Here is a 26,456-nt window from a genome sequence, read left to right on the forward strand (position 1 = left end):
GTGAACGGCGGGGGAGCAAGGAACGGCGGCAGGGGAGGAATGTGCTTGAGCGCACGCTGTAAATCCCCGTCTCTCTCTCTCGATCGCCGAGTCTCGATACAATGGCAGTAGCAGGACTGCATGCTGGGCACGCCAGGCGAGCTGGATCTCATGATTGGAGCAGGTATCGAGTATCGCTGGGAATGGCTCTCCCGTTGGGACACGGGCTGGTTTCGCTCTCGTCGCCAATCCACCACGATGCTTCATGTACTATCAGATGGCGGTCCTCAGTGCATCGTGGCGTCCTCGTCGCATCATATATTGAAGGTGTGGGGATGGTACACTCGCATGTAGAGAAATTTACAGTCACTTGTTGGCTTGGTGTGCGGAAAGGCGCATTTTTACTCGACGTTCGAGGTCTTGAGACTGGATCGGCCGGCCTGCGATGCAGAAAGCGAATCAGCGGGTCAGAAGAATATTTAAACAGGCCGTCGGGTCGGGGCACAAAGAAGAAGCAGAGACACGACGCCAAGGGCTTGGGGTGGGCCCGCTGCACAGGAGATGCATGTTCGCGGCTGCCAGAGAACTTACTCTCATCATCTCATCGACAAGCAGCAAGTTACCAGCAATGACAGAGCTGGCAGAGTCGACGAAACCCGAATCGAGTTAGATACGGTGCCACACACAGAGCGTCCCGGTAGCAGCAGCACTGGCAATCCGACATCTGTACATGTGAGCCTGGCCATTCTCAAAAATAGCAGGGTCGTGTCGCTCACCATGAGTGGAGGAGGTGGCGGTGGACGCGGTAGTTGTCCCAGATGCCCTCGGCAACGGGATCCAGGGGCTCGCCGGTCTTCAGGTCAAGGCCGACAATGTGGCCATCAGCGTGCTCCTCCTGCAGAGAGACGATCACATCCTGGACGTCAAAGCCGCTGTTCTGGGCCAGGACCTTGGGGATGATGAGCAGGGCATCGGCATATGCCTGGACACCCATCTTGGCGCGTCCCTTGACCGAGTCCTTGAACTTCATGAGATGAGCGTGGAGCGCAATCTGGAAAGCACCGGCACCGGGAACGAGGTGCTGGTCCTCGATGGCGTTCTTGACGGCTCTCAAGCCATCACGGACGGCGTCGTTGATCTGGGCAATCGTGTGGGCGTTGGGACCTGGGTGGAGGGTGGCAAAGGTAAGGGGCTGCAGGTTCACTACTGAGGCAAGTGGCAATGGAAAGGAAACCTCCCGGCAACAGTGCAGGCAACAAGGCCAATACAAATCGGGAGTTGTGTATCAACAACCATACCATTGATGAGGATGGTGACGGATTTGGGGTTGGCGCAGTCCTCGACAAAGCTGAACTTTTCCTCGCCAAGGACGTGCTCGTAGAAGACGCCGGCGTGGCCCAGCACCTCGGGGGTGAGATCATCGACAGAGTTCTGGGCGACGCCTCCGCAGCAAAGCTGGAGTCTGTGAAAGGGGCCGGCCAACATGGTCAGCCAACACGGTCAACCACAGGCAGGGTGTACAGCCGCAGGGCGGTGCATATGCATGTGTCGAGCCAGCAAGCCGCGGAGACAACGGGGCGAGCGGAACAACAAACAGCGGCTAGCGAGCGGATCCACACCTCTCCATGTTTCTTCGCTTAGCGCGGCGGAGGGCCACAATGCCGTGCTTGGCAAAGATGTCAAGCGAAAGGGGATCGACGCCCTTCTGGTTGATGATGACAAAGCCTTTGTTGTTTCCGTCGCAGACCTTCTTCTTGAGCTCAATGATCTTGGCAACGCGAGCGTCGACGAATCGGCGCTCAGACTCGATCAGCTTCTCGCGCTGATCGGAGCTGCTGTAGAAGAAGCTGGAGTTGATTTCACTGCAGGTCGGAGAGGGAGAACACCGATGTGAGCATACGTGTACGTCCGGGCCCGAGGTGAGCATGGTATGGCAAGGAAAGGTTGTGACGACAGTCAGGCAGCAGCAGCGGACCTCTTTTCGTATTCAAGGGAGACGTTGAGGGTCAGGATGTAGCAGTCCTGGACACGCTTGGGCATATCCGGATGGCGGGCGCCGTGGTCCAAGACCAGACCGCGGACGAGTCTGGTGTCGGTGTCGCTCCTGTGCATCATCTTCATGATCTCGACCATGTGCAAGTCCAGCGGCTCGCCCTCGACGTAGATGGCCAGGACGGCATCAACGACGGCTTCCATCAGCTTGTCGGCCAGCTCCTCGCGGACTTTTGTTCGGAGGGAGGTGCGGGCGACATTGATAAGGGTCTCGCGGTCCATGGGGCGCGGCTGCTTGAACTTTTCCAGGAACTGTGGCCGTCAAGCAGACGGCAGTCCGCCCGATGGTATGTATGCCGTGAGCATGAGCACATTATCTGCAGAGACGGCCGATCTGACGATACACGGCGAGCACTTGGGCAGACACAGGATCGCCCGATCAAGGGCGGGAGTTAGCTCGGCAACTTACGTTCAGGGCCTCCTTCTTGGCGATCTCGAAGCCCTCGGTGACGATTCGGGGATGCAGTCCTTCACTAATGAACCGCTCGGCCTGCTTCAGGAGCTCGCCAATCAAGAGCACATTTGAAGTGGTTCCATCGCCAGTGACCTCGTCTTGGGCAGTGGCAGCACGGGCGATCATGCAGGCAGTGGGGTTTTGAATTTGCTTTGAACAGCAGCGCATGGGGCAAGATCATGGCGAGATTATCGATTGATGGGCAACACAGGTAGCAGGAATGAGCGCCGAGTTAGTGCTATCCTTGAACAGAGGCTCGATCCGGTCGCCCTGGTCGCACTGATAGCTTTGGCTGATCTGGATGATCTGGTCGATCCGGTTGATCTGGTTGACGCAGATGCAGTCCACAAGATCGGACAGCGAAACCCGTTTGGAGCAGCTCACCATTTCATTGAGCAGAACCTTGCCGTCCTTGGTGAGCTTGATGTCGCCGGCGCCGCTGACCAACCTGATGAACAAGATGGACAAGATACACGGCGAGGAGCGATCAGTTCACGGCACAGCACGAGGAGCGGGGGCGGAGCCGATGCAGCAGACCGTCCATCATGGATCTATCTTGCACTGTGCGGCCCGTGTTGGGGAGGTCTTCAAAGCTCTGGGAAAATACATCTGGTGCATGAACGAGATATCTGATCCACACTACATTTTAATGGTTCCCTTCGGGCCGAGGTTGGTCTTGAGGACATCCTGCAGACCCAGGCCGGCATTGATGTTGATCTGGAGGGCCTGGCCCTGGCGGGCGACCTCAGAGTTGGGATTAGCACGTTGAATAGCGGCCGAAGACCTGGCCGTGCGCAAGATGGCGTGTTAATTGAGAGAGTCGGGCGACCTGAGCCGGCAGGGGAGGTCGACGATCGGGGATAGATCGGCCTGATCGCTGAAGGGCCGATCGATCGATCTCCCTGCTGCGGCAGGCGATGCTGAGCGGGCACAGGATCGCAGCCGCCGAATCGCTGCTTCGAAGCAGCCGCATTCCGCGAGGGTCCAGGACGACGATCGGGCAGGACCTACATTGTTGCTGGGCGGGGGCTGGATGGTTGGTCGAGATTCCGGGTGCCGAGCGAAGAGCGTTTTTTTCGAGTCCGAGGCCCAGAAGCCAGGGTCGATCCAGCGAGGCCGAGGGCAACGAGAGGCTTGCGAGACGCCAGCGAGAAGGAGGCGCGAGAGCAGGCGTGGCGCAGGACAGCTGTCCAAAAGCGGACATGGCCGGTGTGTGGCTGCGGCGGCTCTGGCCATGTTGGCTGTGGAGCGATTGGACAGCGACGATCGGGCAGAATCCAACACACCACACCGCACCGCATCACAACGAAAGCAATGTGTTGGCTGGTTAGCTGGTTGACGAGTTGGCTGGTTGGCTGGCAGACGAGCATCGACTGCGGCCGTCCTGGGCAGACTCGGTGGCCCCGGATTCCGTTATGCACACGCAATCTGCCCGCTCACACGGCGAGAGAGTTTCGTCCGTCTCTTCCTTATCAAAGGAGTGAGAAATGTATTATGGCTTTAAGCAGTCTCGTTGGCGACGGCAACGGGAACGGGGACAGGGGCATCCTCCTTGGGCTCAAGGATGGTGACAGTGTCGGGGAGAGGGGTCTTGGGGCCGGTGCGGCCGCTGGGATCCCAGTCGCGCATGATCTTGACCTTGATACCCAGAACACCCTGGCGGAGGAGGACGTGGCGGGTAGCGTAGTCGATAAAGTCGCGGGTGGGCTGGCCAGAGTGGATCATGAAGCCATCGACGAACTTCATGGACTTGGCACGGGCAGCACGGAGCTTGCCAGAGACGACAACCTCGCAACCCTTGGCGCCAGACTCCATGATGAAGCGGAGGACACCGTAGCAGGCGCGGCGGACGGCAAGACCCTGCAGAAGCTTGAACTTCATGGACTCGGCCTGGGCAATGGCGCAGAGACCACGGTTGGCGACCTTCTCGGCGTAGAGCTCGACGGTGTTCTCGGGGAAGTTGAAGCGCTTCTGGACGACGGAGGTCAGCTCGCGGATGCGGCGGCCCTTCTCACCGAGAACGCTCTGGGTGCGGGTAGCGCTGATGATGATTTCAGTGCGGGCGGGGGTGACGCGGACTTCGACACCGGAGTAACCATCCTCGGCAAGCTCGCGGGTGAGGAAATCGTTGAGCTCGGCAAAGAACACACCGTCGGCGACGAACTGGAGGCAAAGAGACACGGCCGTCAGTAAGCACGTCTCTGAAGCACTGATGCCAACCTTATCGATGGCTTTGCTGTGACGAATGGGTTTCCCCTCTCTGATGCCCCGGAGTGTGCAAGAAAGCACGACGGTACTCGAGTCCCGGGTCGATTGAATCAGATCCAGACGGAGGAACAGAGGGCGAGCATGGGCACATCGAGGGCCTGTCTGGTGCATGGGCTCGCTCCTCATGGAGACGCTCTGCATCGGCATCGGCGATTGCGTCCGGGCTGGGCGAGACGAGATGCGGATCGCCCGATCGAATCCGAGGTTTGGGCCGCATGGCGTAGTCCAAAGGCGATCGGGCATTGGCGTTGTCCGGGTGTTGAATTCCGGGCATGGCCGCGAGACCCGGTGATTCCATTGATTGCTTCGTCCATCGATCCGTCGATCCATGCATCCATGCATCCATCGATTCATCCATTCACCCACCCATCCATCCATCCATCCACCCCGGGCGGGCGGCTGCTATCTACCTTTCTCTTCTTGGAAATCTGGACGGCAGCCATTTTTGCAGCGGTACTCCGATATGGGTCTACTGGAAAGAGAGAGTCTGCAAATGCTGCCGATCCGCCGCCGCTCAAGACCGCCGGCGTGCCAGTGTCTGTGTCACCGTCCAAGCCACGCTCGCTTGTTGGAGCATCCTGTGTCACGGCCAAAGCCGGGACGGAGCTGCCTCGGCGGCCTCCTGCCCAGTTCGCATCTCTCTCGGCCTGCTGTCGACATCGTCGTCGCCGTCACCACACTCCTGTAAAGCATGGACAGGGAGAGAGAAGAGGCAAGTACCCGCTGCACCGGGCCGACGCTGCATGCTGGCTATCACATCGACCCGAACAACACCCGAGTGCTCATGTCTATCGCAACCACAGGGTCTCCGTGAAGCTGCCGCCGTCGGTAAGGATCGACGATGCACACCCGCATACCAGCAGCCGTTGCTGCTCTGGACGATACACCGTTTCGCCACAGCTCGCTGAATCGCCCTGTCCGGTGGCCACCGTCAATAGGCAACCTGCGCGCAGTGCAGTCTTATCTCCATGCCGGCGTCAACGTGAACTCCCAGCATGCCATGAACAAGTGGAGCCCCCTTCACTGGTGAGAAGCGATACTGAGTGCTGACGGTCGTCCAAAGCGCACGGGGGCGAGTGCAAGATGACACCTACCCTCAGGGACAGGACCTTTCAGTCGTCCGGTCACTGGCTGCTGCATTGGCACTCCCAAGCTCATCTCCAAACGTGTTTGCTGTCGGCAGGGCATCGCAGCGCGGCCATGCCGAAGTCGTGCGGTACCTGATTGCGCATGGGGCGGATCGCGAGGTCCGGAACAGCAAAGACCAGACGGCCCTTGACCTGGCCAAGTCGAGCGAGGTTCAAATTGCCTTGGGTGTCGGTACGTTGAGCAAATCGGCTGTGCACACGCCTGCTTATGAAGGCTAGCACTCGCCCAACAACACCGCAGTCAGCTTGATTTCAACTCTTGCTCAAGCTCGCGTCGATACAATAATGTATTGACGACACTGTGACTTTTTGCACCTAAACCCTCCTCTGCTCGTGCCCAGGCGAGTCTCGTGATGTGGACAGCACCCCCAAGGGCGACTCGACCGATGAAAAGTTTGTCCCGAATTACCTCCGCAACCCTGAACTGGCCAAACTCTGGAGCACCCCTGAAGAGCTCACCGATTACAGCAAGCTATTTTCTCGGTCCAGCAACGAAAGCACCCAAGCGGAGCCGTCGAACGCTCCCCAGCAGCAGCAGCAGCAGCAGCAGCAACACCGAGATCAAGCACAACCCAACTCACATCCAGAACTCCTCGCTGCTCCTTCGGCTTCTCCATTGCTGGCTTCTGGCCCGCAGAACGTCCCCCAAGAGCTTGGCGAGCTACTGGTTTACCATCGTGAGGCAAACGGAAACGCATCGGCCAATTTGTTGGGTGCCATCTTCTATCCACCGTCGCGAACAATTGAGCAGGCGCTCGAACAGATCCAACACGAATTGGACTGGCTCGATGGGAGCACCGTTTCGGTCGAAGCCCTAAGCGAGGCAAACCAGGGCCTCAAGCTGTTCCGGCGGACACAGAGCGGCATCGATATCCCGATCGGCCGGAAGCAGTATCGGCAGCTACTTTCGCTGCATTTTCGAAATTCGGGTGACCAGCTCGTGATTCAGACTGCGGTGCAATCCAAATGAAGAAATCGCGGATTACATGGTGCTTCAGCCATGGTGTGTCTCCGACAGCCGTCTCTAGCTTGAATACACAGGTGTATCCAGTGAATCCACAAGCCGTTGTCGTTTATCAACCTGTCTTTGCCATGCCTGGAATGAGCGGATCCCGGTCCGCGGCCACTGTGGCAGCCACGACAGGATATGGAGACGCTGGGTCGGTCGATTGCTGCTCATCGAGGTCTGCTGGAGGCGCTCGGGATTGTGCTGGCCACACAGAACTCGCTGCCGGCGATTGCCAGAAGTGATAATTCAGTCCAATGCGATTGATGAGCAACTCTCGAACACATGCGGTATATTACGGGATCAACGGAGTGTTCGACGGAGCAAGTCGGCGCCAGGTCAAGGGTATCATACAGCTGAAATGAGGATGGGCAAGCACAGGCGAAACAAGTACGCAGTCATGCGTCAGCCCAGACCAACATCTCATCGAGGGCGACAGTCATGGCCGAGGACACAATCAGATCGACCATGTGGAATCCCGCGGCGGTGATGTGGATATTGCCGCTGGCGCCAGAGAAAGCCTTAGTACCCAGGGTCTGGACCACAGCGATACACTCGCGGGTGTTGACGTTGCGCAGCTTCATGGCCCCCCAGAGACCAGTCTCCCACGAGTACATCTGGCCATCAAAGTCGACGAGATCGTGGTGCCGAGACAGGATCCGGGGCTTGACAAGCCGAGCCGGAGTCTGCTCCTCACAGAAGGGGGCGTACACGTAGCGTTGAAGGGCATGCGGATGCTTGTGGAGAATAGTGTCGTGCTCCTCCAGAGTTCCGAAACCGGTGACGGCCAACGCAACGGGGCCGTGCTCCGAGCGGAGGTGCAGGGTTGATGCACAGGAAGACGAGAGCTGTGGACAGGAGGAGCTTGTCAGTCGTGTTTGAATACACATTGACAACAAGTGGCTCACAGGCCGGGAAAGCCCAGATGAGCATCGCATACCGGGACGGTGAAGAGCACGGACGGATTCGAGATTCGGATGACTTACGTTTTGGCTGGGCTTCCAGATATATGCGCATGGCTGGTGCTTGCAGGACTTGTTCACGGCCATCTTGAGCTTGGACAGACCCGAGAGCACCGACCGCACAAACGGGCCGTGTCGCCAGGGCGAGTGATGCTCCTGTGCGTCCTGGGCCGCAGTGACAATGTGGATGCGATAGACAGCGCCCTCTTGGCGGAACTCGAGCTCGACGGAGCTATCCCGAGCACGGTCGACTCCCCAAGCCGACAGATTAGAGTCGGTGTAAGAGGGCAGGTTGGCTCGCTCCTCGTCAAAGACGAACGGAGGCTGCTCGAGGATATCCAGACGCCAGCCGAGCGGGTCGAAACTGCCGTTGGCGGATTCGCAGGCGTGGGAACTGGGCTGATACAGGGACTTCATGGTGCAGGATTTGGTGGCAAACATCGCTTGGGTCGTCGGCATGGCGAATGAGTCTATATAGCGGATCCAGCAGCGGTCCTCGAAATAGCCAGCCCACAGTCACAAGTACCTGTATTGACAGCGGCCTCGGCATGCTACCCAAAACATTTGCACCACGCGGGCTCGCCGGCGACCACTTTGGCTGTCTTGTGGCGAACAAGAAGGCGCCAGCGAGCAGCTCTTCTGGACCGGCGCCTGACCACTTCCGGCGGCATCTGTTGCTGACGAACTCGTTTCGAATTGGTGCGTCGGTGCTTCCCTGCCAACTCTCGACAGACCACATGGCGCCCCCTTTGGCACATGGACGGACATGCGCCACGGGATGCAGCCACACGACACAGCCACACCTGCAGCCGCCCTCTGGCCAGCGCGAGTGCGGCCGGCCACGCCCCCTCACGTGTTTCATTCATTTGCCAGCCCGCTTCTCTCTCGGCTGCCTCTCTCGCCGTCTCTCGCCGTCTCTCGCCCGCGCCGGGTTCTCGCTCGCCCTGGTCAAAGTTCTTTGGCGATATCTTGCCGTTGCGCCCTCGTCCTTTGGCCTCCTCCCCATCGTTTGATCTTCCCGACACCCCTCCCGGTTCCCGCAGCGCCTCGCCACCATGAACGTCGACGAGCCTATTGACGAGTCTCTCTTCCCCATCGCCGTCCTCATCGACGAGCTCAAGCATGACGATGTCTCGCTCCGTCTCAATGCCATCCGACGCCTGTCCACTATCGCTCTGGCCCTCGGCGTCGAGCGCACCCGATCCGAACTCGTTCCCTTCTTGGACGGTATGGCTGCCTATTCCACGCCGGATTTTGCCGTGATACACTCTGTTTGCGGCAGTCTGCTTCCGTTCGTCGAGACCCGGTGTTTTGCTCCGTCCGAGCGGGGATACCGCTTGACCTTGCGATCTCCATCGTATGCGATATTGTCTGCGATATCTCCGAGCGAGCACCATCGCGCCGGCTGATGGCCGCTGCCCATTCATGCCCGTGCTGCCGCGAATGCACTGCCGCCCTGACCTCGCCCGCTGGCCCGCTGGCCCGCTGGTCCAGGGCGCGTCCCCCTCACCGACAGGGGCATCCCGCGACACCGATCGACGCGGGCTCCGTATTTTGCAGAGAGAGCGATCACAAGCCGCCATAGCACCCTTGATTGCCCGACACTGACAGTCCGTCCCTCCTGCCGGCAGAGTCCATCGATGACGAGGATGAAGTCTTGCTGGCCCTGGCTGAGGAGCTCGGCAGCTTTGTCGACTATGTTGGTGGTCCTCACTACTCGCACATCCTGCTGCCTCCTCTCGAGACCCTTGCCACCGTCGAGGAGACCGTTGTTCGCGAAAAGGTATGGCCATGCGGGCGCCCGCACGACGATGTAACTCAAATCCACACCAAGGGAGTTGGCAGCATCGAGAGCACGGGCTCCGCCGGACTAGCCTCTCCAATCACTCCCGTAACAATGGACAGAACGCCAGCGTCTGCACGCACAGCTGGACAGCATGGCTCATAAGCGGCACCCCTTCGTCTCTAAACACAGGCTGTGGAATCTCTGGCCAAAATCGCTGTCGTTCTCAGCCCTCAGCAGCTCGAATCTTACTTCCTGCCCATGCTCAAGCGACTCACCGTCGGCGACTGGTTCACGAGCCGAACGAGTGCCTGCGGCACCTACGCGCCTATTTACGACCTGGTTCCTGCGGCTGTCCAGGATGAGCTTCGACGGTACGGATCAGGGCATGGTGCGATAGAGGCATCAAGCGGAATCTCGGATGTGTCGGGCTCGCCTGGATGGACACGATCTCATCGGCTGTCGGAGGACTGCTCGTCTGCGCTACTGTCTGGCGAACTGGCTGTCCAAAGCGTACAGTCCCTGTCCGGCAGACATCCCGGGCCGCTCGATCTGTAGATGAAGGTAGCTCGCCGGAATGAGGCTGTGGATCGCCGAACCAATCGGGACTCATGTCTGCCCCCATCCTCTCCTGCCAGCCTCTTTGGACAGCTGTGTCATGACGACACCCCCATGGTCCGCCGCGCTGCTGCCACCAACCTGCCCGTGAGTATCGCGGGCTACATGCTCGGCGCACCCGTGTTTGCCGTTCCAGGTGCTGTGGGCTTGCTGAAACGACCATGCTCACCACCAAGCTGGATACCTGCGCACAGAAACTGTCCAAGAAGATCTCCAAGGACAAGGTCATCGCCGAGATCATCCCGCTCTTTGTCTCGCTCGCCCAAGACGACCAGGTTCGACCGACTGCTTGTGTGCATCTGCTGTAGCAGGCCGTTGTCTTGCAGAACTGGACGCCGCCTCTGGCCACTGGGCACTGACTCCGCCACATCCTGCCATCCTGTCTCTGTCCTGTACTCTAGGACTCTGTCCGCTTGCTCACTGTGGAAGCCCTTATCGCGATTGCCGAATCCCTGACGAATGACGAAAGCAAAACCCACCTCCTCGGCACCCTGCGCAGCCTCTACAGCGACAAGTCGTGGAGAGTCCGCTACATGGTTGCCGATAAGTTTGTTCCGGTGGGTCCTCACGACAGCCAGCCGAATCCAGCGGGGTATGGCAAGGATTGCCAGCAGGGCAGGAATTCGCGCGCCAGGCTCATCGCCAAGACTCTTTTTTTTTGCTTGCAGCTCGCCAAGTCCGTCGGCCAGGACATTGTCCGCGAGGACCTGATTCTCGCCTATGTGCATATTCTGAAGGACAACGAGGCCGAGGTTCGAACTGCTGCGGCTGGCCAGGTTCCTGGTAAGTGCATCTCCGTGGCACTCAGGCACGAGCGTGTCCCACCAGACAGCAACCCGACATCCAGTGTTAGTTCTGCTTGTCTGCGAGATTAGTGCGCCGATGTTGACAGCTGATTCGGCTTGCTAGGCTTCTCTGTCCTCCTGGATCGCGAGGTTGTCTTGAAGGATATCCTGCCCTGCGTCAAGGAGATGGTCACCGATGCCTCGCAGCATGTCCGAGCCACCCTTGCTACCCACATCAGCGGCCTTGCTCCCATTCTCGGCAAAGACGCGTATGTACCCATGCTGCAGCATCGTCGCCAGATGTCCGAGCCGCGGACTCTGCGATCCTTGAACTCATATCGTTTCTGTCGTGGGATGCAGTACCATCGAGCACTTGCTTCCCCTCTTCCTCCATCTGCTCAAGGACGAGACTGCCGAGGTCCGCCTCAACATCATCTCCAAGCTGGATCGCGTTAACGAAGGTACAGCTCGTATTTCCGGCCATGGTCGCCTCTGTCCAGCATTGGTTCATTGTCATATACCACGACAATGCTCGCCACTCTGGCTCTGCCCGGGATCTCGGACCGCTGTAGCCGCTGACACATCGATTTACTTCCACAATTAGTTATTGGCATCGATCTGCTGTCCCAGTCTTTGCTACCGGCCATCGTCGAGCTCGCCGAGGATAAGCAGTGGCGTGTTCGCCTTGCCATCATCGAAAACATTCCCCTACTTGCCAGCCAGCTGGTAATGAGTGTGCTGAAAGGAGGCTGCATCGTCTTCTGGATCAGTCAAGTCTGCAGCCGCCGATTGGACAGGCGAGGATATCAAATGTTGGAGGGCTGATGGGCTTCAACATAGAGCAGACCGCCACTCCAGCACGCACGCACATCATCAAACCGTGGGCGCAGCTTAGTTCATCGCTCTGACATACTCGCGAATTGACCATTCCCCCCCACCCAACTGCCGTCTCTATCCAGGGCTCGCAATTCTTTGACGAGAAGCTTGGAGCTCTCTGCATGTCGTGGCTGGGCGACTGTGTCTATTCGATCCGCGAGGCGGCCACCACCAACCTGTGCAAGCTCACCGAGGTCTTTGGCGTCGAGTGGGCCAAGCAGCAGCTCATCCCCAAGATCCTCGAGCGCGCTCACCACCCCAGCTACCTCTACAGGCTGACCACCCTCTTCACTCTTGCTGTATGTGTCCCGTCCTGCATCTGGGTGTTTCGATAGCCCGCCGGTGCTGCACGTCTCTGATTTGCTGACGGCTGACTCTCTCACTGACTCCGGCTGGGTGTCTCGTAGAACCTTGCCGCCGTCGTCTCCCCCGAGGTCATCAAGGAGCTCCTCATTCCCACCATCAACGGCCTCTCGACCGACCCCGTCCCCAACATCCGATTCAATGTCTGCAAAGCTTACGAGATCATCGTGCCCATCCTCAAGAAGACGCCCGACATTGCCCCTCTTGTCGGCGAGCACGTCAAGCCCGCCCTCGTCAAGCTGAATGAGGATACGGATATCGATGTCCGATACTATGCCAACCGCGCCTTGCTTGTTGTCTAAGGCGCGCTACCGGCTCCGCCGACACCAGATGTTGATTAGGCTTGAGGTCTGACGCACGTTTGTTGGCGGTCCCGACCGAGAGGTCGCAAGCCGAAAGTATTTGGGATGCAAGAACAAGCACCAAGGACATCAACGCATCCACCCACATTTGCGTCTTGTTCATTTGTTGTCCGACCCTGTGTTGTCATCCTCATTCGCCGCTTTCATTCCCGACGACCACCTTGTTTCTCGCTTTCCTCGCAATCGAATCATTTCTTCCCCTCCTCGATCTCTCTCCCTCTGTTTGCTCCTGTTTTCTACGCGGCCGTGGTTATTGTGGTTGTTTCCGTGGCCTGGATGCGGTTTGAATCTCTCCGAGTTGTGATTCCCTCCTTCCCTCCTCCCCAGCCCTCCCCCCCCCTGTTCTCAAACATGCACGCACCCTCACGTAAACCGAATATAGCATGATTGATTTACACCTTTTTTTTACCGCAAGCACGATGCCCTCTCATTCAACATCCAGAACGAAACGGGACAGTGTTCGTTTTCTCTGGCGTCAGAGGCCTGAAGCCTGAAGCCTGAAGCCTGCAGATCATCTGTGGGCTGCCCGTGCGACTGTTCCATTCCTGGTTGACAATCGTTTGATTTGGGGTTGCGAGCGCCGACGCACCGTCGATGAATGGATGGAGGCTGTTTGGTGGCCAAGCCGGATACGATGATCGTATATCTGACCAGCCACTGCTGCTCGTCTCCGAAGCACCCTATGCCGAGGCATCGAAGAACTTGTCGATGAGCTGCTCGAGCTGGAATTTGTCGTACTTGATGTACTTGTCGGGATTCTTGCTGAACTCGCTGTGTTCGTATCTGAAGCATCGCGGCCGCGGATGGATCAGAGCGAAGGCACGGCAGAACCGACAACGAGCAGACCAACCGAGGCGGGCTGATACAGCGTTGCCCCAGCACTCACTTTTCCAGAAACCGTCCGTAGAACGGCAGGATCACGGCCTTGATGTCTTTGATGAGCTGAGCGCGAAGCTCGAGATCCGGGACGGCATAGAACTTTTGTGTCTTGTATGCCTCCTCGAGCTCGGTGTTGAACCCCTGGAGTTGCAGTGGCACATGAAGCATTGGCAACGGACTGCGTTGGTGGATGGTCAGCTCTGGCCCACCTTCCGACACTGCCTCATACCTTGAACTTTTCCTTGATTGTCTCGCGCTGCGATTTGGAGAGGTTCTTTTGGATTTGGCCGCCCTGGATCACAATGTTGTCCATGAGGCACTCGATGCAGGCCTTCCAGCTATCGACAGGGGAGGTGGAGCAGAGACACATTGCAGACGACCACATTAAAAGGCGAGAAGCGAGACGCTGCTCTGGTTTCATTTTTGTTGCCTCGGTTGATTGCGTGGCTGCACATTGCGATGTGTTGTGCGACGCCATATCCCGATACTTTGCGAGTGCCTTTCCCCGGCACACTGCATCCGGACTGCCAAGGATACCAGATTGGCCCCTCGCCCTTCACCCTTCTCGCGTATGTACGAATCTGCACCTGTCGCGGTAAGCATCCTTCTTGAGCGACACCAGCTTCTCGAACTTGGCCTCGACGTCTGGCCCGACAACTTCGGACAACTTTGAGTTCTTCAAGTTCTTGGCGATATAGTGGTAGTTGTTGAGCAGGAAGATGGCGGCCAAGGCGCCGCCCTTTTGCTTGTATCCCTTGGATCGGGTTTCCAGACTCTGAGCCAGTGCCTCAAAGATCTCGACTGCATAGTCGACAAACGACTTTGACTGAGGCGTTTGCAAGATGAATGGAGACGCAGGTGTGAGATGCTAGATGGGCGATACCTGTGACTGCATCGGATATGGCGCTCTGTAGAATAGCGGACTCCTTTGCACAGGGTGGCCGAGTCTGATACCCAGTAAGTCCATGCCGCAGCGACAAATCATCATCCTTGATGCTTACCAGCGCCTCTTCCAACAGGCTGTCGATGGTGGATGAGTGCTCCAGGAGGCGCTTCAAAATGTTGAGCATCTGATGAATGGCCCGGTATCAGCGACGCCACATCGAGCAGGATCGAGCCATGGCATACGCCCAGCGGTGATGGTTCAAATACTCCCTTCAATGCACACTCTGTCAGACACCTACTCGACTTGTAAGCTCATGCACCGTCCCGTCTGGCGACAAGGCCGGTTGCTTGGATGGATCGCCCTACGATACCAACCCAGGTCAGTACACTGTATAGACGCTGCAAGCGACTGCGACTCCAGAACCAGCACAATGTCATCCGCAACATTAGTCAATCGATCGAGTCGATCGGCTCTGTGAACCCTCTCGATCGTGCTCGGTGTGCTCACCTTGATGGTTTCCTTGAACTCCTCGAAAAAGACCACCACGACGGTCTTGGCACAGATCAGGAGCTCGGCGATCTCAGATCCCTTCGATCCCGCATACTGGGCGCAGCACAGAGTCGTCAGCCAGGCAGGCCCAAGACATTCTTTGGCAAGTGAGCTTCCGATACGAGGCTATGCACGAAAGCACATCCGACCACCACTGCGAGCTGGTGCGCTCGATAGGCATTGCAGCCCAGTGACCTACCGCCAACAGACCGTCATACTCCTTCCGTAGCAAAGTCATGGTTTCGACAAGATCCAGCAGCAGGAATATATCCTGGAACTCGGACTTTTGGATGCATCGCTTCAGCCGCGCCATCATGGATTCGCCCGAGTCAATAAAGGTATCGACCATGGGCGTGATCACCGTCTGAAAGATTTTGGGAGCCTGAGCCTTGGGGAAGAGTCGAGTCACGGCATCTCGCTCGGCCTGCAAGTCGCACGAGGTCATAACCAAAGTCACCGAGGTGACTGTGAGTTGGGCGATTGCTCTGTGTTCATAGACCATCCACCCCGAGAACGATACCAGGCCAACTCAGACCTTCATCACTTTCAGCAAACACCGAAAGTACGTGATATAGGCACCGCTGCCTTTCTGATAGACGGTAAGCTTCTTGTCCGGGGTGTTGGAAGCTGTAGCGAGAGGCTGCATGGATTTCTGAAGGTATGACGATCGAATATCGCTGAAGATCTTGACATATTGAGTCACCAAACCCAGTTCCGCTTGGCTGATGGCCGCTAGCTCAGAAGATAGCGTGTGGAGCTTCTGCAGATGCTCCTCACTGATCCCGGGGTTGGTGTGATCCAAGATGGTGCTGACGGCAGCGACCCACTTTTGAAAGAGATTGTCGAGGTTGGTGATGCCTTGCTGAGCGAGCTCTCTCTGGATGCGACGGCAACAGGATCCGAGAAACGGCAGCCATCGAATACATGGGCATCATGGGTAGCGGTGGAGATGCAAGGACACTCAGTCGGTTTGTGCTGGCGCTGAGATCAGATGTGGCGATCGAACAATAATGCGCTCTTCCGGATGCTGCTGGACCAACACTTGCCGGACGAGAATGCAGACGACACGCTTACCAGTGCCGTGACGGCCCTCTCGACCGACTTGACCTTGGTCTGGCTCAAAATATCCAGTCCACCCTTGAGCTTCTGGATGGACTTGATGTATGGCACGACGTCGTACTCGAGAGGCCTGCATGCCGGTCGGGATGGGTCCAAGGGGATCAGATTCCCACGCTCTCTTTGGTTCGGCGGGCCATACCATTTCCCGTGCTCGGCGACTGGACTCACCCTTTCGAAATGACTCCGTATTCTTGGCTGGCGAGGTCGAAATGCGAAATGATCTTCTGGATACCCTGGAGCGACGTGTTGATATCTGCATAACCGATTCTGATCAGCAAGTGCCCCCAGCACCCGCAGCCGATGAGTTGCTCCAGACCATTGTGTCGGCGACATACTATCATAGAGCTTGGTCAGCTTCGATGTCGACTTGTGGATGGGCAAGATGGATTTTTCGAGTTTGGCGAGCCGCACGTCGAACGACGCCAGCATGTCCTCCTGCAACGAGATAAGCATGGCTGTCAGAGCCCAGCATCGGCCGGAAAGCAAAGACCACACCACCATCGCCGGCGAGTTGGCAAGCTCATACACCTAAACCTCGTTACCATTCGCTCGGAGACATTGTTTGTCCGGGTGAGACTCTGTTCCAGAAGCTCGACTTCCTGAATGTCCTTAGCAAGCTTGCGCTCCAGCGTCAAACGGCGCTCCGACTGAGCATCGGTGGCGGGTAAGCTGGACCGAGCGGAGCCGATGAGGTTGATCAGAGATCCGGGCCAGCGACGCACACCCAAGCTCATCCAGCCGGCATCAGACGCCACTCCGAGCTACCTTCCCAGCTGGACCATGATACCGATGGATTGTTCAAGGCAAGTTGGTGTATCGAGTAAGTGGCCGGTGCGTGTCGTTGTGCTCCTCTGTTATCGGGACGTTTGTATTGAAACAGGCCACTTTGATACGCGGACGACTTGCGTGCTGAATGCAGCTGATCGGCTGCCTGGTTGGATGACGTCGATTGGCGCTCGCCCCGTTGTGATGAACTCGACCGATCACATACACCGATTTTGCTCTTTGCTCTGCGACTTTTCTCCCTCGTCTGAGGCAGCTGTCGTCTCAACACCACCATTCCCGCTTGGGAAGTCGATCCAACACTCCTTGGACGGACGCCCAGGAAACGATTTGACGCACTTGGCTGCTGTTGGCCGAGTGCATCTGATCCGATTACGACATGCCTGTGTCCGAATGAGCCGATGTGTCCCATTGTTGTTTCAGCACGCTGTATTGGGTCGGTATGGCCGGTCGATGGCCCCTCGATCTGGCATGACTATCCCATGTTGATTTTGCTCGATGCAGGCAGTGCCAAGGGGCTGACGAACAACCAGTACCCCGCCATTGCCGCAAATGAATGGGTAACTGGCCGGCCAGGTATCCTCCAGTGGCAAGCTGTAGATGACATGCATATATTGGAGGGACGCTGGAGAGAGGCTGCATAGAAGCGAATCGGTCGCCCCATTTCATTCTGCGCAGACAGAGTCGCAAAGTACTGTCAAGCAGGACGATGGTATGGGCAGCATTAAGATCAGTGCAAGATGGCACCAGCGCTGTGGTTGCCACTTCCACTTGGTTCAAACTGTCTCAGACGTGAACGATATGCTGCTGCCGTTAATTGCTCTCTGGGTCTGGGTCTGGGTCTGGCCTGAAGATGTCGACTCCCCGGTACTGAACCACAACGCCGGCGCGTTTGGGAGCATCGATGGCACTTGGATGCACTGCGGGCAGCGTGAGGGTGGATATCACCAGATCCGGGATCAAGTTCTGGGCGGCGTGATTCATCTGTAGCGAGTTCAGCGCTGGCTCATCGTCAGGGACAACGACGGCCAGCGCCATGGGCAGCGGCGACGAGTGGAAAGCCTGTCTCGACAGCGGGGTGAATCCTCTGCTCGAGACGAGGACGCCGAGCGTCCCCTCGGACTCTCGAAGAACCGTCCCTTCCAGTTCCCGCACGTACTTTGGCGACAGTCGTGTGGCCTCGTTCTTGCACTGGATGATCACTGGCAGCTTGATCACGTTTGTGTCGGCCGGAGAGAACATCCAGTAACCGCGCAGATCGATGCCCTTGTCGTTGCGCTTGCCGCAGGCCCGGAGATCAAATCCAAAGTGCCTGAGTGTGTTCTGGGTGTCCAGTTCAAACTGGTGCCCGACAAAATACGGATCTGTCCGCTGCTGGTGATGTGGGTCGGTGGATGGGCGAGAGACGAATGGGCGAGAGACGAACGGCCGAAACGCACAGCCGGCTTGGGCTGCGGTGGCCGCGATGCGCTTGCATCCGAGGACCAGCATCGCAGACGTGGGCGGTACCGATCTGCGCAAGCCCCGACAGAGCTCGGGATGCAGTCTGCGACGGGTACGAGCTCGAGCTCGGAGATGAGATCGGGGCCAAGGCTGGGACATGTTGGACCGGCACTATGAAAAAAGTTCTTGTTAAAAAAATGAGCGAGAACGAAAAAACGCGCTCTCGGAGCCACCTCGGTCGGCGAGAAGAGCAGTCTCTGGCGAGAGACCCCCGAGGGAAGGCGAGAAGCCTCTCGCCGTCACACACACACACACACACACACACACACACACACTTTGCACAAGGGAGTCAACCACCTCCCATCACCATCCCAAGAGGGATGGCAACCCCGAAGTGGACTGCCCAGAATATGGGCGACCCGGCATCCACTGTCAAAATGCACAAGGAACAGTGCAAGATACTTACAGTCTATCCAGAAAGAAACGGGACAGTCACTTTCTGGTTTCTGAAGCCCGCTGACTGACTTGTAGGCCCAGCGGGTAGGCCGTGGCATTGCACTCCTGTCTTCGTCGGCAATCGCTTTGTTTTGTTGGTTTGGGAAGCATGGTCTTGAATACACCCGGTCGATCTCCTGTGGCGATGATCGACTGGCATACCGAGATCATGTTCCTGGCTGCATTGATGTCTCGATCACACAGCGTATGGCAGCTTGCACAGCTCCGGACAAAGTGTGGTTTCTCGATATCAAGATGCTCGGGTGACTCGAGTCGCTTGGCTTCCCGACAATGTGAGCACACCTGGGATGTGTTGAACTCGTTCACCGAGCACACATGGATCTTGGAGACGGATCGGTCTGGTGGTCGTCTCTGGTGGTGGTGGAACTGCTCAAAGTACTTGGCGAACCTGAGTCTCCTGGGACTGGATGCGTATCCCTTCCCCTGTTTCCAGGATGCATTCCCAAAGGCAATCACCACCTCGGTCTCCTTTGGTGCCTGGTCGATGACTTGCTTGCACATCTCGTGGACGGTGCGCTGTCGCTTGCTGTGGAGATCGAGTCGCTTGAATCGCCGTCGCCGGGTCAGGCTGAAGTACAGCTGTTTGTCCAGCATGTCTCCATCGAACACATGGCGAATGTATAACAGGAAGGGATCCATCCCAGGGATCTTGGGACTTGGTGTGGCACTCATCCAGTCCTGCAGACCAAGGATCTTGTGGGTGCTCTGGATCCACTTGGTCGCCTGGGTGGTGCCTTTCGCTTGAGGGGAGCCATCTGGCGAGAAAATAGCGACGATGGCTGGTTCTGCCCTTGGGGAAGAAAGAATCTCCTCAAAACCAGCGCATTTTGGGCTGGCAGCGACACTGCGCAGTGGCGTCCTTGATTCGGATCCAGAAACGCATCGCTCGCTCAATCAGTGGGAAGACATCTTGTCAAGGTGAGTCTTGCCTGATAGCCAAACGATCATGTCATCTCGCTGACACACAGCCACGCTTGACTAGGTTTCCAACCAGAGAGATTCAGATGGTGGTGGTTCTTGTCCGCAATCGGAGTGGAGCTTCCAACAATGATACAATTGGTCATTCCTCCACACCAATCGCCCACCTTCGCGCCGACACAATCGGCGCCGAGCGGGCGGACTTGACGGCGAGGGCGAGAGGACGAGGAAGCGGGGGAACGAGAGAGCGAGAGAGGCATCAAGAGACGAGAGATAAATAGCCGCCCGTCGCTCGGGACATTGCTCAACATCAGTCCCCCGAGACGATCCAACAAGCACCAGTCCATCGCAATGAAGCACACAACTCTTCCATCGCCGAAACCAGCTTGACCAATACTGCTGGTGAGGTATTCATGGCTTTGTCGATTGCACAAAGTGATACGATGAGCTGCCACTCACGGCTGAGTGATGAAGCAGCAGAGCTCACTATAGGTCCCGACTGCACTTCAACCAGCCCACGATGGACGAAATGAGGTATGTGGAGGACGACTATTCGATCGCATGGCTTCCAGATCGTTATCACTGCAAATCAGCTTATGAGAACCACTTCCTCATCCCCACACCCTTGTTTCCCTCCCTGTTTGGCTGGCTATCAGGTTCGCTGGAAAAGGTAAGTTCCGTTGATTGTGCCGCTGATCAGTTTGCTCATATTGCTGGCATCTGACCACCTCTTCCCATCGCCGATCTGCATTTGGACATGATGAACCAGATTCCGACGATCGATCAGGACGACGACCCGAGGTAGGAAGTGGGCGAGGACGACGGCGAGGACGATGGCGAGGGCGGTGATTTGGATCGGACGAGCGGGATGATCACGGCGGCGATGTTTGGAGCGCCGCGGGACGATGACCACCGGTGGTGTCCTCGATTGGTTCGCTGCGGGGATCATGAAGCGGAGGCAATGAACTGGTGGGGGAACGGAGGACCCGAGTTTGGATGGACGAGGGGCTTGGGGGGCGACCAATGGAAATGGAAGCGGAATATAAATGAATGAAACCAAAAGAACCACTGTTGTCTACATTGGAGCCGGCTGGAGCCGGATGGGAGGGAAGAAACAATCCAGAATGCATCCAGGATCGAATGCATTCTGCGCAGCATGTAACACGTGATAAAGTACTTCTGGGCAAATGCCGAGGATCTGGTGCCCACCACCGTCAATCGGCTCAAGGTGATACCAAATGCCGTCAACCGACCATGGGCGGATTCCAACTTTTGCTGCGCCATATCCAACGTGACTTTCAGGTGACCGAGATGAGCAGCCGCGAGGGGGACGGAAAAAATTGATAGTGGGCAGCTGGACAGGGCCGATCACTCCCGGCTGGCTGCGCCACGCGGCCATGTCCTGCGATTCGCCACAGACTTTTTTTCGTTTTCGCGGGCATGTCGTTCGGTGTTGTTTGCTGTCGTTCGGTGTCGTTCGGTGTTGTTTGCTGTCGCTGATCATCGCCGCCTCGATCTCGATCACCTTCCCCTGCGATATCGACCGAATCCGTCTCTGTGCTGAGGATCCACCATGAGCAGTGCCATCGCCCGTCTCGTTGCCCTGTCGAAGGAGCGCGCCCCCGTCGCCAACGTGCTGTTTGGCGAGGTCGTCGGCACCAAGATGCAAAAGACCGTCAAGGTCCGGGTCGCCAACACCAAGATGCACCCGATCATCCAAAAAGTAGCTGTCTAGTATGCCGCCGCTTTCCGATTGCAGCACCGCGGGAATGCTGCCTGCGATCTTGGGCACGTCCACGGCTTCATGGAGGAGGCAGCTGCGTTTCCGATTGCACATCCGATCTGCTTCCACTTGGCGACTCCCCCTTGGACAACTGGATGGATTGATCTGGTCACTCTGAGCACACGCTAACGCTATCTGCTTTGGCCTGCGTGCGTCCTCCCGCCATCCACTCGCCCTCAGCCCGTCACCATCCATCGCAACGTCTTTGCCCACGACGAAACCGAGCAGTGTGTCGTCGGCGACTACGTCCGCATCGATCATTGCCAGCAAAAGAGCAAAAACAAACACTACACCCTCGGCGAAATCGTCCTGGCTGCAAAGCGGGCACAGGACTCGACAGGCAAGCTGCACACCCAGCGGGTCCACCGCGGCGACCTCACCAGGACCAGCCCGCTCTTCCAGCAGTTCTCCGACGATGCTCATTCGCAGTCGTCATAGAGGCAGCCGTGGTCGCTCCTATCCACGCACTCTGCATCTTCGCCGTCCGCGCCGGCAATCGCTGTCCCGACTGACCTGCCGACCGGATGAAGTACCTTGCCCAACCGTTTTGTTTCCATTCACGAACGCCGCACATCCAATACAATCCGCAGACCTGCGCTGCATCTCGCCAACAATCACACCAACCCATGATCGTGCCGTGTTGGATCTTGCTGGCAAGGGAGGCATGACGAGTGCAAGGCTATCGACCACGGGCCTGCAGCCAGTCAATCAACCAATGCTCGGCCCTGCGGATCTGTTGAGGGATGGAGTCAGCAACGAGCCCTCGGTCATGTCATGCTTGATCCCCAACAGGTCCTCGATCCACCACCCCGACTCTCATCCCTTGCTTAGATTACTCGGCCGCGTCGCATCCCAACACCCACCATTGCTGCGAGCCGGTTGTCGCCCTGTGTCGTGACGATCTTGCGAGTGAGGATTGTCAGGTTGCCATTCAGATTTCCAAAGACCACATCCGTGAGCAGGCGGTCGCCAACGACGGCGATTTGCGACGGCGGCAGTCCGAGGTGCTGCGTCAACTCTTCGCCACCCAGCGGCTTCTTGATCCGATGTCGGAGAACATGCACACCTGTCGCCGGGCAAAAGTCAGCATACATGAGCCAGGAACCGTCCAATGCTATCGCATGGCATCGAGCAGCGGGTGTCGTTGAGGAACTGTTTCTGACGGGATGCGTTTGTTTCCGTACCAAGCGCTGCCTCGACTCGCTCGGCCTGAGATCCGGATGCCAACGAGGCAGGTTGGAACGTGCACATGGCCACAGTCGCAAGGGATTAGACTCGGACTGGTTGCTGCTCGCCAGCATCGCTGCGTCTGGATGCTTTGCGGATCCATAGGATCGATCGTGCCGTGCCGTGTTGTGAAATGCCAGCGTTCCTGACGCACCTCTCTGGAGCCGACATCGTCGGGAGTTCCTGCCGAGTTGGAGACGATCACGATCCGATGCTTGCCAAAGACCTCCTTGCATGTGTTCCAAGCATCCTGGAGCGACCAGCAGCAAAGGATAGGTTATAGCTCTCGACGGCCATATCAAGATCCGCCGGCTGCTGTGGAGATCGGCGAGATGTATCCTCCGGATCAAGGTAGAAAACCAAGCGGTACCTGGAATGGCGGATGAATCTCGTTTTGGTATGGGGCCGTCAGGGTGTTGTCCTTGTCAAAGGCGATCGCTCGGATGCCCCGCTCGTCTTTCAGATCCTTGAAATTGATGGATCGCAGATCTGGCAGGTCTATTGTGATCAGCGACGCATCGAGTGGGAGGCTGGGGCCGCTGGTATGACCGACAGGGCTGAATTGACAGCGATTGCCCACTGGCTACCAACATCCATACCATCGACAACGATGTTGGGTACGACGAGCGAGGGCCGGGCGAGAACCCTGAATGCCGTTGCGATTCCAGCAAGATTCAGACTCTGGACCATGGATGCCGGCGGTGGGATGCTGCACCCTCAAGATGTCGACGCCAGGGCTGGCCGGCAAAGTTGATCAAGCGGCGGCGGGTGCTCGACGGAATCTGGTTGCGGAGCAGATCAAGTCAGGGCTGGTGGACGCGCTGATGAGGGGCTCGCCATCAAGACAGCCACGGCCATGGCGATACGGCATTTCTATGGACTCGACCTGCGAGCCCACCGAACGGCTGGGGTCGGTACGGTATCGCCTCCCGATGAACCAAGGGCCGAACGCACAGGGAGCAATCGAACGGATCGTGTTTTGCGATCGTCCTGGCAGTAGAGATGCGATTCGTCATTCGTGAGAAGGAGCCATGTCCCGGTTCGAGCAAGACCGAGCAGCCGGAGCCGTTTGGGGTTGTGTTCAGACTACTCGCTGCGGCCCCGCTTGAGACTCGAGAACATGGCCCGGAAGGACCGGATCCGTTGCCGCTCCGAGAGGAAGCTGTTGATGGACCGGGATGCAGCGTTAGTACTTGATGAAGGGCCGACCCGCGCGGCACTAATTGCTTGCTCCTCGCATTCGCCATCGGCCACTGCCGCTGATTCTGGCATCACCTACATGAGACCCAGCATTGCTATGGCGCATGCGGCGCCGATAGAGACATGCGTGAGCTTGCCGCGCAATGTCAGCCAGTCGAATCGGGTTTTGGACCAGAATGTGACGCCCGCAGAGAAGGCGAATCCCAAGAGCACCTTGGGCTCCAGCGGCAGTAGTTGCACGATGCTCAGTCGAGACTGGAACTGGAGTCTTGTCTTTATGCCTTCATCTTTGGCACTGTCCTCACCCCGAAAGATGTCGGATGTAAAATACTTGACGATGAAGCGCCAGCTCCACACGATTCGCATCAGCAGATTGATGATGTTGGACACCACCATGCCGGTGCTGCCGAGCTGCAAAAGCTCGATCGTCGTGTATCCCGATGCCAAAAAGACGACCCAGAAGACCACCATCCAGTGGCTCTGCTGCCGAATCAGATTCTTGTCTGCCACGCCTTGGAAAAACGCCTCGGTGATGCCGTTTAGTGCCATGATGGGGACGTAAAGACAGTAGGCTGCCATGACACTGGGTGCTGAGGTTGAGCTCCATTTCTGTCCACCGATGATGTGAATGAGTGCGCCCGAGTAGCTTGGCCCAAACACGACGAAAAACAGTCCGAGGTAGATGTAGGCCCGAATGAGATTAGTCAGGAACTCGAGCGAGGCCTTGATGTTCGGGTCGTCGGATCCTGAGGGCGGGGCCGATAGACGACGACGGCATTTTCAACCACAGGATCAGTGCTCTGTATCAAGTCCATATCTGCTCATCTTGGTGGCATCTGGCCAGGAACGGTACAGGGCACATTCTTGCGGTGTTGAGCTTACCACTGACGGACGACAGGCTCTTGGAGAAGAATGCCCGGCTGGTTTCCTCAATCGGCTGGAACAATATGCGGGCAACAAGCGAGCCTGTGCAGACAAGTGGTTGCGGATTTGGTTGGGTAAGCGCACGATTCGCCCACAGGACAGCAATTTCGAGATTATGCCGCACCGTAGTTGCCGACAAAGCTGTAGACACCGAGCTCGTTGCGGTTGCTGATTGCCCAGAGGAGAATGCGGTCGCCTTCGGTGAGCAAATGCTTCAGGAAGGACTGTCGGAAGAAGGTGAGAGAGAGGGCAAAGAGCTTTGGGTCCAGGAGAGCGACGTCTGTGCCGCCGTTTGGGCTGATGGAAGCAGCGATGTGAGTCGTTGGTCAGGAGGGTGTGTTCGGTGATGCACAACTCAGGCCGGACTGAGTCTTTCGTCGACGTACCCAGGCACTGCTTTTGGGGTCAGGGGCCACAGCGAATGGGCCGAAGTTGGGGTCTTGGGCTTGGAGAGCTCGGGCACAGTCGCATAGCAACCAACGAAGCCGACAATCAGACAGAGCGAAAAGGCGAACTGGGCCACGCCCGAGGCGAGCACACCGAACCGGTCTCCGATACCAGAGTCGCCGGTGTTTCTCCAGAGCCAAAACAGAGCCAGGGTGGTGATGCATCGGACGACAAAGCCGACACCTTCGACCCGAACCCGGGCCCGGTAGAGCAGCCGGTCGCTGATGAGGTTGTAGACAGGCTCGGAGGCAAGCTCGATAACGGCAGCAGCCAGAAACAGGGCCAGGGCCAGATCGTAAGCCCAGGTCGCTGTCGCTCGAGAGCCATCGTCTTCGGACGGCCACACGCTTCGGTATCGAGAATAGATCCAGATTCCAGCTGAGAGCATCGATCCCAAGACCAGGGGCAGCCAGGACATGTTGACGAGCCTCTGCACTCGCCTCTCTTCTTCGAGCAGGGCCTGCGGGCTTGCTGGGTCAAAGTCGGGCTTTCGGGTGCTCCTCAGCAGCGCCATGCGGATGCTCTCTCGGGAGAGAAACAGCACTGTGGCAGAAATCAGATCCAGCACAGCAACATCGCCGCTGATCTTGGAGCTGGCCAGCCGCCAGAGGAGGACGTTCAGGAGAAACGTCCCGAGTCTCGAGACAAGCTGGAGGGCAAAGAGGTGGGCGACTCCGTGGACGGACTGGGACAGAGTCGTGGACATGACCGCGGCAGCCGGGCGAGGAGCGGGCGAAGGTGTCGAGATGACGGTCGAGATGGTGGTTGAGATGACGGTCGAGATGGTGGTTGAGATGACGATTGAGATGGTGGTTGAGATGAACAGCGCGCGTCAGCCCAGGAGAGATCGTCGGATGCAGCGTCCCAAAAACGAAACAGGCCGAGCCGCCAACCCAACCATCTTGATGCTGAGCATCCACGGAGCTGTCCAAAGGGGCAAGTGTCTATTTCCTATCCAAACAGGGTTCCCCAACAACAAGCAGCCTATGATTCGTTGAAAATTCAAGGTCGCTTTTCCATTTTGTTTGACCTTGGCAATTGAATTAATGGTATCTGTCATTAGGAGAGCAAACCTAATCAAGCTCACACTTGGGCTCGATTTCCAATAAACCCCAAATCGAATATC

At 57.5% G+C, this 26,456-nt stretch overlaps 10 protein-coding genes across 10 annotated transcripts; 3 read left to right on the top strand and 7 right to left on the bottom strand.

Annotated features, from left to right (window-relative positions):
• Window positions 1-257: 257 nt before the first annotated feature.
• Window positions 258-3,539, bottom strand: BJ171DRAFT_522886 (chaperonin Cpn60/TCP-1 family). The gene is made up of 10 exons (XM_053112522.1): window positions 3,497-3,539; window positions 3,129-3,269; window positions 2,870-2,933; window positions 2,441-2,635; window positions 1,955-2,283; window positions 1,599-1,841; window positions 1,278-1,441; window positions 756-1,143; window positions 571-616; window positions 258-419 (listed from the first exon to the last, which is right to left on the bottom strand). Coding segments are annotated over exons 1-10 (1,611 nt in total). The 5' UTR covers window positions 3,499-3,539; the 3' UTR covers window positions 258-380.
• Window positions 3,540-3,937: 398 nt separating this feature from the next.
• Window positions 3,938-5,226, bottom strand: BJ171DRAFT_522887 (putative 40S ribosomal protein S3). Its single transcript, XM_053112523.1, has 2 exons — window positions 5,164-5,226; window positions 3,938-4,648 (listed from the first exon to the last, which is right to left on the bottom strand). The coding sequence occupies exons 1-2, from the start codon at window positions 5,194-5,196 to the stop codon at window positions 3,986-3,988; spliced, it is 696 nt and encodes a 231-aa protein (XP_052962812.1). The 5' UTR covers window positions 5,197-5,226; the 3' UTR covers window positions 3,938-3,985.
• A 94-nt stretch (window positions 5,227-5,320) lies between these two features.
• BJ171DRAFT_241155 (uncharacterized protein) lies at window positions 5,321-6,898 on the top strand. Its single transcript, XM_053106639.1, has 4 exons — window positions 5,321-5,581; window positions 5,692-5,779; window positions 5,937-6,073; window positions 6,243-6,898. Exons 1-4 carry the CDS (start codon window positions 5,497-5,499, stop codon window positions 6,869-6,871), a joined length of 939 nt encoding a protein of 312 aa, XP_052962813.1. The 5' UTR covers window positions 5,321-5,496; the 3' UTR covers window positions 6,872-6,898.
• Window positions 6,899-7,288: 390 nt separating this feature from the next.
• On the bottom strand, window positions 7,289-7,823 carry BJ171DRAFT_522892 (uncharacterized protein). The gene has a single exon (XM_053112524.1). It carries the CDS (start codon window positions 7,795-7,797, stop codon window positions 7,306-7,308), a length of 492 nt encoding a protein of 163 aa, XP_052962814.1. The 5' UTR covers window positions 7,798-7,823; the 3' UTR covers window positions 7,289-7,305.
• Window positions 7,824-8,862: 1,039 nt separating this feature from the next.
• On the top strand, window positions 8,863-12,614 carry BJ171DRAFT_241169 (armadillo-type protein). The gene is made up of 12 exons (XM_053106640.1): window positions 8,863-9,096; window positions 9,501-9,652; window positions 9,845-10,026; window positions 10,291-10,357; window positions 10,465-10,545; window positions 10,672-10,827; window positions 10,939-11,053; window positions 11,180-11,324; window positions 11,416-11,516; window positions 11,660-11,781; window positions 12,015-12,230; window positions 12,339-12,614. Exons 1-12 carry the CDS (start codon window positions 8,925-8,927, stop codon window positions 12,594-12,596), a joined length of 1,767 nt encoding a protein of 588 aa, XP_052962815.1. The 5' UTR covers window positions 8,863-8,924; the 3' UTR covers window positions 12,597-12,614.
• A 646-nt stretch (window positions 12,615-13,260) lies between these two features.
• Window positions 13,261-16,871, bottom strand: BJ171DRAFT_602669 (Cullin repeat-like-containing domain protein; the record flags this gene model as incomplete). Its single annotated transcript, XM_053115152.1, has 14 exons — window positions 13,261-13,439; window positions 13,543-13,676; window positions 13,765-13,873; window positions 14,123-14,361; window positions 14,537-14,605; window positions 14,720-14,782; window positions 14,929-15,024; window positions 15,170-15,394; window positions 15,506-15,847; window positions 16,045-16,159; window positions 16,258-16,342; window positions 16,425-16,524; window positions 16,632-16,758; window positions 16,855-16,871. 14 exons carry the CDS (start codon window positions 16,869-16,871, stop codon window positions 13,337-13,339), a joined length of 1,824 nt encoding a protein of 607 aa, XP_052962816.1. The 3' UTR covers window positions 13,261-13,336.
• A 413-nt stretch (window positions 16,872-17,284) lies between these two features.
• On the bottom strand, window positions 17,285-18,869 carry BJ171DRAFT_522896 (uncharacterized protein). The gene is made up of 2 exons (XM_053112525.1): window positions 18,782-18,869; window positions 17,285-18,486 (listed from the first exon to the last, which is right to left on the bottom strand). The coding sequence occupies exon 2, from the start codon at window positions 18,472-18,474 to the stop codon at window positions 17,686-17,688; it is 789 nt and encodes a 262-aa protein (XP_052962817.1). The 5' UTR covers window positions 18,475-18,486; window positions 18,782-18,869; the 3' UTR covers window positions 17,285-17,685.
• Window positions 18,870-21,190: 2,321 nt separating this feature from the next.
• On the top strand, window positions 21,191-22,062 carry BJ171DRAFT_446605 (uncharacterized protein). Its single transcript, XM_053108191.1, has 2 exons — window positions 21,191-21,472; window positions 21,713-22,062. Exons 1-2 carry the CDS (start codon window positions 21,323-21,325, stop codon window positions 21,968-21,970), a joined length of 408 nt encoding a protein of 135 aa, XP_052962818.1. The 5' UTR covers window positions 21,191-21,322; the 3' UTR covers window positions 21,971-22,062.
• Window positions 22,063-22,211: 149 nt separating this feature from the next.
• Window positions 22,212-23,449, bottom strand: BJ171DRAFT_586289 (mitochondrial PGP phosphatase; the record flags this gene model as incomplete). The annotated part of the gene is made up of 6 exons (XM_053114399.1): window positions 22,212-22,265; window positions 22,396-22,598; window positions 22,717-22,741; window positions 22,914-23,009; window positions 23,130-23,248; window positions 23,359-23,449. 6 exons carry the CDS (start codon window positions 23,447-23,449, stop codon window positions 22,212-22,214), a joined length of 588 nt encoding a protein of 195 aa, XP_052962819.1.
• Window positions 23,450-23,690: 241 nt separating this feature from the next.
• On the bottom strand, window positions 23,691-26,154 carry BJ171DRAFT_241197 (Rft protein-domain-containing protein). The gene is made up of 5 exons (XM_053106641.1): window positions 25,270-26,154; window positions 25,008-25,180; window positions 24,842-24,925; window positions 24,039-24,705; window positions 23,691-23,921 (listed from the first exon to the last, which is right to left on the bottom strand). Exons 1-5 carry the CDS (start codon window positions 26,034-26,036, stop codon window positions 23,846-23,848), a joined length of 1,767 nt encoding a protein of 588 aa, XP_052962820.1. The 5' UTR covers window positions 26,037-26,154; the 3' UTR covers window positions 23,691-23,845.
• Window positions 26,155-26,456: the final 302 nt, after the last annotated feature.

The sequence above is a fragment of the Polychytrium aggregatum genome (assembly GCF_025602895.1).
Source record: "Polychytrium aggregatum strain JEL109 chromosome Unknown BJ171scaffold_50, whole genome shotgun sequence".
Taxonomy (NCBI): Eukaryota; Fungi; Chytridiomycota; class Chytridiomycetes; order Polychytriales; genus Polychytrium; species Polychytrium aggregatum.

What these genes read in the sequence shown, in the direction of transcription:
- BJ171DRAFT_522886 (XM_053112522.1), bottom strand. An exon ending in CGTCACCATCCTCATCAATG is followed by an intron (nt 1,144 to 1,277) that starts GTATGGTTGTTG and finishes CCCTCCACCCAG; the next exon opens with GTCCCAACGCCCACACGATT. An exon ending in CGCCACCTCCTCCACTCATG is followed by an intron (nt 617 to 755) that starts GTGAGCGACACG and finishes CGACTCTGCCAG; the next exon opens with CTCTGTCATTGCTGGTAACT.
- BJ171DRAFT_522887 (XM_053112523.1), bottom strand. Translation starts at nt 5,196, where the DNA reads ATGGCTGCCGTCCAGATTTCCAAGAAGAGAAAG. An exon ending in AGATTTCCAAGAAGAGAAAG is followed by an intron (nt 4,649 to 5,163) that starts GTAGATAGCAGC and finishes CTTTGCCTCCAG; the next exon opens with TTCGTCGCCGACGGTGTGTT.
- BJ171DRAFT_241155 (XM_053106639.1), top strand. Translation starts at nt 5,497, where the DNA reads ATGCTGGCTATCACATCGACCCGAACAACACCCGAGTGCTCATGTCTA. An exon ending in CCGTGAAGCTGCCGCCGTCG is followed by an intron (nt 5,582 to 5,691) that starts GTAAGGATCGAC and finishes CACCGTCAATAG; the next exon opens with GCAACCTGCGCGCAGTGCAG. An exon ending in AAGTGGAGCCCCCTTCACTG is followed by an intron (nt 5,780 to 5,936) that starts GTGAGAAGCGAT and finishes TGCTGTCGGCAG; the next exon opens with GGCATCGCAGCGCGGCCATG.
- BJ171DRAFT_522892 (XM_053112524.1), bottom strand. Translation starts at nt 7,797, where the DNA reads ATGTGTATTCAAACACGACTGACAAGCTCCTCCTGTCCACAGCTCTCG.
- BJ171DRAFT_241169 (XM_053106640.1), top strand. Translation starts at nt 8,925, where the DNA reads ATGAACGTCGACGAGCCTATTGACGAGTCTCTCTTCCCCATCGCCGTC. An exon ending in CTGCTGCCACCAACCTGCCC is followed by an intron (nt 10,358 to 10,464) that starts GTGAGTATCGCG and finishes ACCTGCGCACAG; the next exon opens with AAACTGTCCAAGAAGATCTC. An exon ending in CCACCCTCTTCACTCTTGCT is followed by an intron (nt 12,231 to 12,338) that starts GTATGTGTCCCG and finishes GGTGTCTCGTAG; the next exon opens with AACCTTGCCGCCGTCGTCTC.
- BJ171DRAFT_522896 (XM_053112525.1), bottom strand. Translation starts at nt 18,474, where the DNA reads ATGTCCCAGCCTTGGCCCCGATCTCATCTCCGAGCTCGAGCTCGTACC.
- BJ171DRAFT_446605 (XM_053108191.1), top strand. Translation starts at nt 21,323, where the DNA reads ATGAGCAGTGCCATCGCCCGTCTCGTTGCCCTGTCGAAGGAGCGCGCC. An exon ending in TGCACCCGATCATCCAAAAA is followed by an intron (nt 21,473 to 21,712) that starts GTAGCTGTCTAG and finishes ACTCGCCCTCAG; the next exon opens with CCCGTCACCATCCATCGCAA.
- BJ171DRAFT_241197 (XM_053106641.1), bottom strand. Translation starts at nt 26,036, where the DNA reads ATGTCCACGACTCTGTCCCAGTCCGTCCACGGAGTCGCCCACCTCTTT. An exon ending in CAGCTTTGTCGGCAACTACG is followed by an intron (nt 24,926 to 25,007) that starts GTGCGGCATAAT and finishes TTGTCTGCACAG; the next exon opens with GCTCGCTTGTTGCCCGCATA. An exon ending in GAGCCTGTCGTCCGTCAGTG is followed by an intron (nt 24,706 to 24,841) that starts GTAAGCTCAACA and finishes CCCCGCCCTCAG; the next exon opens with GATCCGACGACCCGAACATC.